Source organism: Canis aureus, chromosome 17 (assembly GCF_053574225.1).
Source record: "Canis aureus isolate CA01 chromosome 17, VMU_Caureus_v.1.0, whole genome shotgun sequence".
In the NCBI taxonomy this organism is placed as follows: domain Eukaryota; kingdom Metazoa; phylum Chordata; class Mammalia; order Carnivora; family Canidae; genus Canis; species Canis aureus.
Window position 1 is genome coordinate 845,364 of NC_135627.1, and position 12,847 is coordinate 858,210.

General features: G+C 60.3%; 1 protein-coding gene across 2 annotated transcripts; it reads right to left on the bottom strand.

Annotated features, from left to right (window-relative positions):
- Positions 1 to 2,537: 2,537 nt before the first annotated feature.
- Positions 2,538 to 12,630, bottom strand: F7 (coagulation factor VII). Of its 2 annotated transcripts, XM_077854779.1 has the most exons (8): positions 12,503 to 12,630; positions 9,991 to 10,151; positions 8,710 to 8,734; positions 8,520 to 8,633; positions 6,278 to 6,418; positions 5,506 to 5,615; positions 3,641 to 3,764; positions 2,538 to 3,180 (listed from the first exon to the last, which is right to left on the bottom strand). In XM_077854779.1, the coding sequence occupies exons 1-8, from the start codon at positions 12,582 to 12,584 to the stop codon at positions 2,585 to 2,587; spliced, it is 1,353 nt and encodes a 450-aa protein (XP_077710905.1). In that variant the 5' UTR covers positions 12,585 to 12,630; the 3' UTR covers positions 2,538 to 2,584. The 2 variants fall into 2 exon arrangements, with proteins under 2 accessions (XP_077710905.1, XP_077710906.1); XM_077854780.1 differs by lacking the exons at positions 8,710 to 8,734; positions 9,991 to 10,151 and having other exon boundaries at positions 12,503 to 12,628.
- Positions 12,631 to 12,847: the final 217 nt, after the last annotated feature.

Here is a 12,847-nt window from a genome sequence, read left to right on the forward strand (position 1 = left end):
GGTTCACGCCATCTGAGGTGCATGTGGGTTCCCCCACCCCCACAGTTCAGTGGTCCTAAGAGGCAGGGTGAGTACCATAGGGGCCTGCATGCACTTCTGGGAGGTCCGTGCCAGCCCAGGACCAGGCAGCCTGAAGTCGGGACATGCCCACCCGTCCCCCAGCCCTGGCGCTAAGCCACGGAAGTACCTCTGATGGGGGATTCGCCTTGCACACCCCCTGGGGTGGGGGCCTCGCAGTGAGGCTGTCACACAAAGGCCAGTCTGGCTACTGGGAGAAGAGGTGAGGACAGCCCACCCCTTGGCCCGTCCGCAGTCCCTAGGGGCAGGGACGTATGGAGGGCACCTGGCCTGCGCGCCGCCTGCAGAATGCAGGAGGCTCATCTGCTTGGCTTTCACCCCAAGAGGTACTCCCCCACTCTCCCCACTGGGGCCGCGTCCCCTCTGGAAACATGGCAGCACCAGGAAAGCAGCACCCCCATGGCGATCAGGCCAGGGAGGGAGGGGTGCCAGCCAGGTGCCGGGGCCCCTGGGAGGGGAGGAGACAGACCCAGTGACACAGAGACACTGCACTGTGCACCACAGCACCTGCTACGCAGCCCTGACACATCGTGCGTGTGGCCAGCAACGATGGACGCCCACAGTCACTGGGACATAAGCCTCGTGTGTCTGCTTGTTCGCTGCCCTGTCTCCAGCACAGCAGGTGCTCAGCAAACCCCAACAGACTGAAGGAGTCCGAGATGTCCCTGTCGGCTCGTGCTCTGGGTGCTGGGCCAGGCCTGGTCTTCTGCAGGGTGCGTAGTGTTCTATGCAGCGCCCAGCCCTTGGGGCCAGTCAGGATGGGTAATGTTGTCTCTGGTGTGTCCAGCATGTGAGGGAGACTGGATCCTTGGTGAGCCCCTCCTATCCCCAGCCCCCGGGGTGGGAGATGATTGAGGACATGCGCAGAAAGAGGGAGGTGATCCGTAGTGGTCAGCGCAAGGGCACGTCAGGTGTGTTAGACTTTAGAGACCATCCCCACGTTGCCGGGCACCCATGCCATGGCAGCTCTGTGGAGCAAGGGCCTGCATCTCCTCCTGTGACTTGGGAAATCGAGGCAGAGCCAGCAACCCCAGGGCCCCTTCTGACCCTGTTCGTGTCTGGGTGTCTGTCTTCAATCCATCCTCCCCTTTTCTTTCCAGGCAGAGGGGTGAGCCAGCTCCTGAGTCCTGTCGGTGGAGGACTCCAGAGGCTGGCACACCAGCCCCACCTGCGAAGCCCTGACTCTACGGAGCCCCCCTAGGAGCCTCATTTTACGTGCTCAGGACCCACCCTTGTGACCAGCATCAAGGATCTGGTTTTGTAGACAAGGAGCCGGGGCATAGAGTGGAGAAGCAGCTTGGCCAAGAGTGGGAGGGGGACCCATCTAGCACAACGTCATGCGGGACACCCTCGTGCTAAGCCCCAGGCGGGTGGCAGGCTGGGCAGGCATCAGCCTCTTGTGTAAAGGCCCAGATGGCAAACACACCTGCCTCAGGGGCAGAAGGTCTCTATCCTCACGGCTCTGTGCTGCGGTTCTGAGCAGCCAAGGATGCCAAGTAGGGACTGAGCACATCCCAGTAACACCTTGACAAAAATAGATGACAGACACGGTGGCCGTAGCCTGTGGCCCCTGGTCCACTCTACATTGGACTTGTATTGACTCTTCGGCCCCGTGAATCCCGGCGCCCAAATGCAGCAGTGTTGAGCACTGTTGGAGCTCCAGGCATGGGGCGGCCAGGCGCCGTGCCCCCAGGCGTGTCCTGAGACGGGGCGAGGTGCCCACAGGGCGTGTTCTTACTACCGAGCCGTGTCAGCTGCCCCCTCGGACAGCATGTTTCTCACTCCTCCGTGGCCTAGGTGACTTCAGGCTGAGGGGGCTCCCCAGTCACCGGGGAGCTTGATAAAAATGTCACTCACTGGGTCCTTCCCCTGATCCCGCACATGTGACAGGACCAGGGAACCGGGCAGCTCTGGGGCAGGGGTGCCCTGGGCCTCTCGCTGAGGACCATCATCGACCAGGGCCTCAGTAGGGGGAGAACACCCAGTTCTATACGTTTTGGAGAACCCGTCAGTGCGATCCAGAAGGAGGAAGGCAGATCTCGGGGGCGCTGTGGGCCTGAGAGAAAGACTGGCTCCAGGACGAGTGTTAGGGCCTCAGCAGGGTGAGCGTGGATATGGCACAGCGGCAGGCAGCACCGACATGTGCGCAGGAGGTGTGCCAGTAGAGGGGGGCAGGTGGCAAATGCCGTCTGGAGTGACAGCCTCCTGTTTTATGGGAAAAGCTACATATACAGAAAGATCTTGAAGGAGAACCAGCCAAGCAAATGGGCGGTGCTTCCAGTGTGTGTGACATGAACAAGAGAGGAAGGTGGCTCTCGGGAAACAATGCTGCCCTTCCCCGGCCTGGTTGCGTCTGTCCCCAGACACATCGGTCCCTGTCCCCCACCTCCCACGTCCTGCTCAGCCTGCTTTGTGCCCCCTCATGCCCCAAGAAGTGCAGGGGTGTTTCTGGACGTGAGGACGGGACACGCAGCAGCTTTATTCTGGGCCAGCAGTGGCCCTGGGGCTAGGGCAGTGGGGCCCGGAGGAGGCCTCTCAAGGTATGGCTGGAGACCATGAGCTGGCGCAGCCACTCGATGTACTGGGAGACCCTGGTGTACACTCCAAAGTAGCCTTCGGCCGCACAGCCCTCCCCCCAGCTGACGACACCTGTCAGGTACCATGTGCCCTGGAACTTCGTGGCATGCGGGCCCCCGCTGTCCCCCTGGCAGGCGTCCTTGCTCCCGTCCAGGTAGCCGGCACAGAACATATTCTCAGTGATGGCGGGGGAGCCACTTCTCCTGCGGGACTGCTCCTGGCAGTCCTGGGTCATCACCCGAGGCACGTCGATGGCCATGAGCTGGAGGGCCGTGGCGCCCCTGTCAAGCAGCTGGCCCCAGCCGCTGACGGTTGAGAAGCGGATGAAGGCCAGCGTCCTCTCGGAGAAGGTCTTCTCGGGCAGACACAGAGGCACCACATGGTCGGTGTAGGCCACGGGTGTGCGCAGGTGCAGCAGGGCGATGTCATGGTTCGTCTTGAGGGGAATGTACTTATCGGGGACGATGACCTGGGCCACATGCCGCTCCTGCTCATCGCCGTCGTCCTCACTGAGGTCATGCTCGCCTGCAGGGGACTTGCACTGCTCACCCCATGCCCCGCAGCCTCCCTTTGGGGCCTTAGGGACCCTGTGTCCAGCCCCAGGCTGGCGGGAGCAGTGCCCCAGGCAGCCACCACTGGGGTCCGGCTGGAGTGTGAGTCAGGGTGAGTCTGGGGTGCTGAGGGTGAGTGAGGAGGGATGCTTAGCTCCCCCAGTCCGTCCCAGACCCTCCCGGGGGTGCTCAGCATCCTGTTGCCTACTGGGCGGAGGTGCCCACCATGGCCCACACACCCCTGGGGCCTCTGGCCCAAGTGAGACAGGGGCATAGAGCGTCACCCCCGTGACTTTATGTGATGGGAAAGAGGCTGGGGGAGCATGGCCACAGTGGGACCTGGGGCACTGGGGTCTACCCAGGTGCTGCCCCATTTCTCTTTTTGGAGGAGCTTATCCAGTTGTGGAAATTGATGGAGGGACCATGAGACCTACCCAGGACCACCGTCAGGTTTTTCCAGTTCTTGATTCTTTCGAAGCAGTGAGCTGCAGAGACGACCCAGGCAGCATCGATCAGGGTGCCCCCACACAGCAGCTTCCCATCCACCTTCACTGCCGCCTGGCAGGGCACAACAGATGCAGGTCCCAGTGCTGTCACCCTGGGGACTCACCTTTCCCCTGTAGCTAGCGATGGCCACAGAGAGCTCACAGATGCCGGGCTGACTACAGGGTACACGCCCAGCATCACCGCCCAAGCTGGACCCCACACGCCTGGTCTGAGAGGCTGGCCAAGCGTGGTGCTCTGGGGCTCGTGGAAGGACAGGTATTGAACGGAAGCAGGGTGCCCTCCGTCAATGCGTCCTTCTCTTCCCCAAAGCAAGGAGGATGCTGAGTAGGTCCCGGTGAGGCTTGTGGTTTTCCCTGCAGTGGTTTGCCCACAGTGGATGGAAGGAGCTGGAGTCCCTAGCCAGCTGGTCTGCAGACGGGGAGGGACTGAAGGGCCAGAGAGAGGCAGGTCACTACATGTGATGGTGAGGCTGATCCACCAGGGAGGAAGGAGACCGGATGCAGGGTCAGCGTGTCAGAGTCCTTGTGTCCTGAGCATGAACAGCAGGACCCAGGGTGCTGGGGACATGCCCCTTCCTCACCCAAGCTAGCATCTACTGGGCCTTTCGGAGAAAGGTCTTCCTGTGTGGGTAAGGACAGGTGCTTGCGGCTCAGCGCCTCACCCTGATCGGTTACAGGCAGGATGTCAGGCTCCCGGCAATGCCCCTGGGCCTGGCTGACCATGGCTCTGTGCCGCAGCCATGAAGGTGGTCTGGGGTGGCTCTTACTGCTGAATCTGAGTCTGAGTTTCAGTGGGCCTCAGTTCCCCCACTGGTAACATGGGTGAGGTGGCCCTCTGTCTTGGGGGTGGGGTAAGTGGTCCTGAGAGGGGAGATCCTGGTGCACACGTGGGCATGAGTGCTGGCTGCGCTCCCCCCAGACAGCCCTCCCAGAGGCTCTCTTCTTTACCCACAGAAACCTGCCCTCATCACCTCTCCCCTGCTCACAGAAGTACTGCCTAGGCCAGGCACCCTGGTGAACAGGCCAATCCCATTTGGGGGGACTGAACACCAAAATGCAGGGTTCTGGCAGGCTGGGGAGTGTGGCCTGGACCACACAAGCTGCCCGCAGGCCAGGCCGCCACTGCCTACCCCCACCTGTGCGAGGTGGGAAGGGGCGGGGTTGGGGGGCAGGCTCCTTCTGCCGCTCTGCAAGGGGTCCCCGAACCCAAGGTCAGGCCACTGGTGACCAGTGAGCCTCCAGCGTCCCCTACAAGGTTCGCATACATTCAACACTCTCAGTGGTTTAACTCCAGTGTCCCCACAGGAAGGGTCTGGGGGTCGCTGGGCCAGGCTCAGACACGTGTGTGTGCACATCCCGCTCCTGTGAGATGTAGCTTTACGCCCAGTGCGTCTGGGGGGCTGATCCTCTGCATTTTCAACGGGGACCAGGCTCATGGGCGGCCCCACACCCTGGCCATGCGGGGACAGCCTCCCCTGCCCACAAGATGACACGTTACACATCAAGGATCTGTTTCCAGAGGCAGATGGTGATGGGGCTGGGACTGGGGCTGGGTTCAGACCCTGCCTCTGCCATCCGTCACCAGCGGCCTCATGTCCCTCATCAGTGGATGGGAGTGAGGCCAGCAGCCCTGAGGAAGAGGTGGGAGATGAGAGCTGAGCTGACATCCAGATGGACAGAGGGAAGCAGGCCGGCGGGGGCTGAAGAATGAGGAGGACGTGCCTTGCGCCAGCAGGGAACCCTTGAGGCCAGGGTCCTGCAGCCGACTGCCCACCATCCCTTTGGGGCCTTACCTGCCAGGGGCACTCCCCTTTGGGGCACACTTTGCCACCCACAATTCGGCCTTGGGGGTTGCTGCCAATTCTCTTCTCCAGAACAGGTATTTTTCCACACGGATATTCCACTGTAGGAAACAAGTCACAGGACCATGGTGTTCATGCCCAACGAGAGCTTGTGAGGGGTGAGTTCCAGGGGCCGCAGCAGGGCAGGGCCACCCGTGGAGGAGCTGCTCCTGCAGGAACAGAGGGGTCTTCCCTCTTGAAACTCGGCTCTGCTCACTTTCCCAGGGGACTGACACTTGTCCACAGACTGACCAGCCCTCGGACAATGGCACCGCCATCCTGAGCAAACTCGGAACTTTGATTTCCCCAGGAAAGCCCCTGGGCTGGAGGAGAGACCGTGCAGAGGCAGCAGCAGGACGTCAGGCTCTAGCCAGGGTGGGGGCGTCCAGACCTGGACTCCGGACCATGTCGCGGTCAGTGCCGACCCTGGGTGCGGCCCTGTGGCTCCCATCAGAGGGGCCAGTGGTGGGCGGAAAGAGCCTCCCTCTGCTCCTCTAGGGCTGCTTTGCACAGGCTGGTGGCTCCAGACCCTCCAGGGAGCTGCTCCCAGGGCTCTGTCCATGCCTGCTGCCATTGTGGCTTGTTTCCGAGCGGGCACAGATGTAGTACATGCTCACCCTTCCTGTCTCTCACAAGATGGCCATGGCTGTGCAGGAATGGGTGGCTGCTCCTTGGGAATGAAGCAAAACACAGACCCTGGGGCTGGCCCCCAAGGACCCGTTACCTATGGGCATGCAGGACACTCCATCGTCTTGGAGCGTGTACCCCTCGTGGCACCAGCAGGAACGCCTGGCCTCTGCGTGGTCACTGCAGTACTGCTGACAGCCTCCATTCTCATTCATACAGATCAGCTGGTCCTTCTTATCTGAGGACAGGAAGGGGACAGGCTGAGAGGGACCTCTGTGGGTCAGGGAGAACCAGCCCTCCTTCTGCACAATAGTGGTGCTTAGGGGCTGCCACAGAGACAGCCAGGTGCCAGCCCTGCTGAGGTTTGATCCAGAAGGGTGACCTGGGGTTGTGTGTGGGCCCACGTCTGAAGAGCTTAGCCCACTGGGATGGAGGAGTGCCAATGGGGCCTCCATGCCCCCCTCCCAGCAACTGGCGGGAGCTGTGGAGGGCCAGGGAAAGTAAAAGTCCCCTGGGGACAGTACAAGTGTCCACTGCAGTTGGAGGCCTGCTGGCAAGAGTCCAGGCAGATGGACCACAGCCAGGGCCCTGGTGCCCCAGTGAGCTGGCCGGGGCTGCCTGCAGCTCCGACAGATGGAGATGAGGAACGTTCATCCTGACTCTGCAGGGCAGTGCTACAGTGTGGAGACAGGGTTAGCTCACTGTGCAGTCCAGGACCCCAGCAGGAATGCCTGGCCTGGAAGTGAGTTCATACCAGGGCTCCTGAGCATCATGGTTCTGGGGGATTCACACCACGGGTCCTGAACATCATGATCCTGGGGCATTCACACCAGGACTGCTGAGCATCATGGTCCTGGAGGACTCATACCAGGGCTCCTGAGCAGTAAAGGTCCAGGGGGATTCATACCAGGACTCCAGAGCACTATGATCCTGAGGGACTCACACCAGGGGTCCAGAGCATCATGGTCCTGGAGGACTCACACCAGAGCTCCTGAGCAGTAAAGGTCTGGGAGGATTCACACCAGGACTGCTGAGCATCATGGTCCTGGGGGAGTCACACCAGGACTGCTGAGCATAAGAGGCCAGGCAAAGATTCCAGTCCCAGGAATTCCTGGCAGGAAGCCTCTTCTCTTAGCCTTGCCTCTCCTCTCCCTGGCCTCTGGTTTTCTTAGAGCAGAAGGTGGCCATGGCCCAGAAGAACTCTTTGGATGTACATTGTGTGATAAAGGATTGAATTCACCCAAAGTGCTCCTAGGAGATGATGTCCATACTCTCGCTGATTAAGGTGCACACTTTTGATGTAATCTGCCTGATAAGAATGCTGTTTCCTTGGGGGCCTTTGGCTATACCGGATGGTCTAACCATGTGACTCATGGTGGGGGCTTAGGCCACATGATGTCACCTTAACCTCTGGAGGGGCTGGAGACTAAGCCATGTGACTATGTGACTGAGCCCAATACAATCTCTGGACACAGAGGGTCATTGTACTTCCCGGGGTGGTGGTGATACTTCCTAAGTCTTGCCACACATTGCTCTTGGAGAACGGAAGACTGTCCACAAGGGTCCACTGGGAGAGGACAATGGGAAGCTCGCACTGACCCTCTGCTGGCTTTATTCTGTATCCTTCCACTGTAATAAGCTATAACTTTGAGCACATCCGCCTTGAGAGAGCTCTACGAGCCCCTGCAGCAGAATAGTGACACTGAGATGGTCTGAGGGACTCTTGAAATTTGCAATACTTTAACATTCGAAAGGTCAAAAAAACACCTCACACTTTTGTAATAGCGGGAAGGGAAGATACAGTTTTCCCAGCTGTCTTGACTGGAAGCTGGGTAGTCATGCAGAGCCCTCACTGCGCTCTCTCCAGGTGTATCCGAATCCCCTAGCACTGGGAACTCAAGGGTTTTGTATTTCCCAGAAGTGGACAGGAGGTGATCAAGTTTGAGAATTAGCACCTTAGGGCAGCCCGGGTGGCTCAGCGGTTTAGCTCCGCCTTTGGCCCAGGGCGTGATCCTGGAGACCCGGGATCGAGTCCCACGTCCGGCTCCCGGTGCATGGAGCCTGCTTCTCCCTCTGCCTGTGTCTCTGCCTCTCTCTCTGTGTCTCTATGAATAAATAAATACAATTTCTTTTTTTAAATAACCTCTCTTTAAAAAAAAAAAGGGGGAGAGAGAGAGAATTAGCATCTTGGAACCTCAAACCCAAGACTCTCAGGTTGGCAGGGGCTTTCTCAGTCACAGAGCCCAATTTCCCACCGGGGCTGAGGCCCAGCTGGCATCTGACCAGGCCGTGCCCATCAGCCTGCTGGGGCTCTGTCTGCCAACCATGGGGTTCCTCACTTGTCTCACAGTTCCGGCCCTGGAAGTCATCGGGGCAGAAGCAGATGTAGGACTGGAGCTGGTCCTCACAGGAGCCTCCGTTCTGGCATGGATTCGAGGCGCACTGGTCCCCATCTGTGGAGGGACTCAGTGTTAGTACGCTGTGGGGAAGGCTGGGGGGTGGGGTCCAATGGGCCGTTTACCGACTCACCTTTGTAAGAAATCCAGAATTGCCTCTGAGGGAACAAAGAGGAAGCAGTATGAGACATGTGTTTGCCAGCAGCAAATATGGACGGTGTCCGCAGAATGGACTCGGGAGCAGGCATGGACTGTGGGGGCTGGGGGGCTTCCAACCTGGGCCCTTTGAGGTGGGCCCTGGAAGCCAGACTTTTCCTTTGGAGATGAGGTGAGTTCATCCAGGGGGAGGAAGTTATTTTCCTAATCCCATCCCCTCTACCCCAGATCACTAAGGTCATCAGAGGTCACAAATTTCCCTCTCACAATTCAGAATTCACAAGAGTTGTGAATGCCCCAACTCTGCCACCTTTAAGCTGTGAACTTAGGATAAGGCATACGTGCTCTCTGGGGATGAGGGGGTCACCTACACACGTGTGTGACAGGAGGACAGGGCAGTAATGGATACAAAGGCATTTTATGATTGCAAAGGGCTCTAATGAAATGGATTCTTGAGGAATCTTCTGGCCAGGCACACTGAACCCTACAGAATCACTGTGAGAATAAAATGAGAACTGTGGGAAATGCTTTGAAAAACCAAGTAGTGAACAAATGCAACGAGTGACCATCCTCAATGCCTCAAATGGCAAATAGCCTCACTTCCTGTTGAGCATGAAGCATGTCCTGTGTGTGTAAGGTGTGTCCCGTGAGTGTGAGGAGTGTGAGGTATGTGTCTTGTGATCATGAGGTGTGTGTCCTGTGTGAGGTGAGTGTCCCATGAGTGTGGAGTGTCTTGGGAGTGTGAGGTGAGTATCTTGTGAGGATGAGGTGAGTGTCACATGAGCGTGAGGTGCGTGTCCTGTGTGAGCTGTGAGTCCCGTGAGTGTGATGTGTGTGTGTCTCATGAGTTTGAGGTGTCTCGTGCGTGTGGGGGCCGCCGTGGCTTCCCGAGCGTCTCCTCCCGTGAGTTGCCCCGAGGAGGCATCTGCAGGTGGGCACTGCTGGGAAAGGCCGGCCCAGGCCCGTGGCGGAGGTCGGCTCCATCAGCTGTGCCTCCCAGAGGTGTGGGCAGCCCTCTGGGGACCCGGGACCTTCCCCGGGAAGGCAAGGGACACGCTGAATGTGCCTTTCACACTGTGTTTTGCGACGTGGGGTTGGGGTGCCCCGTGCGGCCGAGGCGATGCGCAGAGTGAAGCCGGCCTCCGGCCTTGGGGAGAGGCCCTGGAGGGCCGGGCCTGCTCCGAGTCGCTGTGTCCCAGCTGGCTGCTGGGCCGGCCGCATCACCGAGGCAGCGGGGGGTCCCCGAGGGGGGACTCACCGTCCTGTCCACGTCCTGGAAGATCTCCCGGGCCTCCTCAAAGGAGCACTGCTCCTCCCGGCACTCTCTCTCCAGGGAGCCGGCCCGCAGCTCCTCCAGGAACGAGTTGGCGCGCCTTTGCCGGTGCAGGACACCCTGGGCTTCCTCCTGGGTGAGGAAGACTTGGGGGGGGGTCCCCGTGAGCACCGACACCCCTGTGCCATGTCCTGCTGAGTCACCGCTCGGCGCGAGCCTTGCGTGAGAGCTGGGGAAGGGCCTGCCTGTCTTTGCAGCTGAACCCGCTCAGGCCTCTGGGCCTGGCGGCCTGGTTCCCAGGAGCACCCCTGCGCGCAGAGCTGGCCCACGGCGCTTAACAAGATGTGATATTAAGTGAGGCGAGAAGACCCTAGATCCCACATACCGTGAATAAAAGTAAATGTGCACCTGCGTATGCAAATGCAACTTATTGAAAGAAGGCAGTAGAACATTCTCTCTGGGGACGGAAAGTTAATGCTTCAGAATGTGTACCATCGACTTTTAGAGCCTCAGCATCCCAGCGCCTGGGACATTGTGTGGGGAGCAGGGGTGGGATGTGCAGGGGCTCTGCTCCCAATGGAGGGAGGGGCTGTGGGAGAGGGGGAGGGGGCGGGAGGGGAGGGGCCTTGTGTCCCTTGCCTGCCCCAGGCTGTCCTCCCTGGTGCTCTCGGAGGGGGAGCTGCAGCACATCCTATGGGGCTCCCTCCCCCAGCCTCCCCAGCCCCTTGCTCTACTTCTATATGGCCCACCCCCTCTTGGAGACACGGAGGTGCTCACGAAGACTCCGGTACCCTCTGTAAGCTAAGGCCACTGGGGACCCCTGCTCGGGCCCAGCACAGGCTCCTGGTCATCCTCTCTTGGTTGGAGGAGACTGTGGCCAGCGACTGCCCTGATGTGCCTGTCTGGCTGCGGGGACCTTCCTGGGTCCTGCTCCCAGGACTCCCTCCCCACTCCTTTGCTGCCAGCCCTTGAGGTGTGATATCCTTCAGGTCTGGGTTTTCCGCTCTAAGGAAGCTCGGAGTCCACCTCCCCACTTCCGCTTCAGCTGTCCCTCCAACCACCAGAAGCTCCAGGTGTCCCGGAGCCCCAGGGCTCTGCAGGCCACCGCCCCACACACTGAGTGACCCACATGCACAGCCACCACATGGGCCTGGCTTCCCCGCCTCTGCCCCACCGGCTGGCTCTTCCCTTCCCCCTCCCGTCTTGGGGAATGGCTCTGCTCTTCCCAGGAGAATTCGACTTCTGGAGGGCCCTGCCCTGAGCCCTGTGCCCCTGCACCCCCAGCTCATGACCCTGGCTTGTGTGTCCTCTGGACCCCAGTCCAGGCCCCGGCCTGCTCCCTCCTGCCAGCCTCTAGCAGGTAGCTCGCATGAGGAGAGGGTGGGTGCTTAGAGCTCCCCTAAGGTCCACCTTGGACAAGTAATGGGACCAGTTTGAACTCCTTGAGTTTGAGGTTTCATCAGGACACACGGGCAGACATGTGGACAGATGCCAGAGAGGAGGACACTGAGATTGGAACACCCTCCGGAGGCCGAGAAAGCCCATGGAGCCCCGGGGGCACGACTGCACCCCTGGGGACAGCTGTGCAGTGAGCGGCTGGGCAGCCAGAGAGGCCAGGCCTGGGAACAAAGCTGGGACTGAGAGGCAGAAACAAGTGGGGTACTGAGCCCCAGAAGTGAGTGCAGCTGGAGGTTTCCTGCATGGCAGGGAGGTCCAGGACCTCCAGCAGGTGGGGTGGCTTCAGGGGAGGGGCTGGGGTGGCCCCCAGGCCCAAGGATGACAGGGACCACCTCTCTTTTACGGAGACAACGTTTCTGTGTGTGAATTTCTGGGGAGCCTGCCTGGTTGGGAAGGAGAGGTTGAGGAAGGGGTGGGGGTGGAGGTGGGGGGCTTGGGGGAGCCCAGAGAAGACTGTCACCCCTGCCACCCTCGAAGTGCAGCAGATGTGTACCAGGAAGCCCTCGGGGAACCAGCAGGGAACTTGTGGAAGTCTGGCAGGGGTGTGTGGGGGGGAACCCGACAAGCACTGTCTTCCTGCTCAGGAAGGACGAAGGCGCCCTGCCTCCCCCGAGGGTGGTGCTGGCCTATGGGCCCCTGCAGGAATCAGTGGGTGCCCCATCCGCTCCCACGCAAGCCGCTGGCGGGGGACAGTGCTGCCACCTGGGCCATCCCACGGTTCTGAAGTCTCAGTGGGCACCGCCAGTGAAGCGCGTCCCTCTGTCCCTCTTCCTCCCTACTTTCCCCTCAGTGTCTGCTGGTGGAGCAGAGCCACCCAGGGTCCCCACCCTGTCTCCGGCACTGGAAGAAGCAGGAGGGCTGGGCAGGAGGGGAGCATCCCACCCTGCACCCCTGAACCCTGGGTCTGCTTGCCGATCCCATGGAAGTTCCCGGTGTGTCTGCCACGTGTCTACCACGCAGGGGGGCTGTGGGAGGCGTGGATGTCAGCAGCCCGGCAGCCCTTCCCCAGGGTTTACAGGGAACCCTCCCCCTGACATACCTGCAGCCAGAGACCCCTGCAGGCCCAGTAGGAAGCAGAGGAGGGCCAGCTCACCTGCCCAGGCAACCATGGTGAGACCCATGGTGTCACCGGTCTATTGACATTCCAGGTATGTGTGTGTGTGTGTGTGGGGGGGGGGGTCAAAGTCCTGGCCTTCTAGCGGGCAGAGGGGTGGGGGAGGGAGGGCTGGCTTCTCAAGCCCAAGGGGCGGGGCAATGCCAGATTCCTGCAGGAAGCCACCAACCCCCTCTCCCAGCCCCAGAGCTGTGTCTGTGAAGCAGAGGCTCCTGCCCCAAACATCTGTGTCGGGACCTGTATCTGGCAAGTGCCCCTCAAATGCACTTG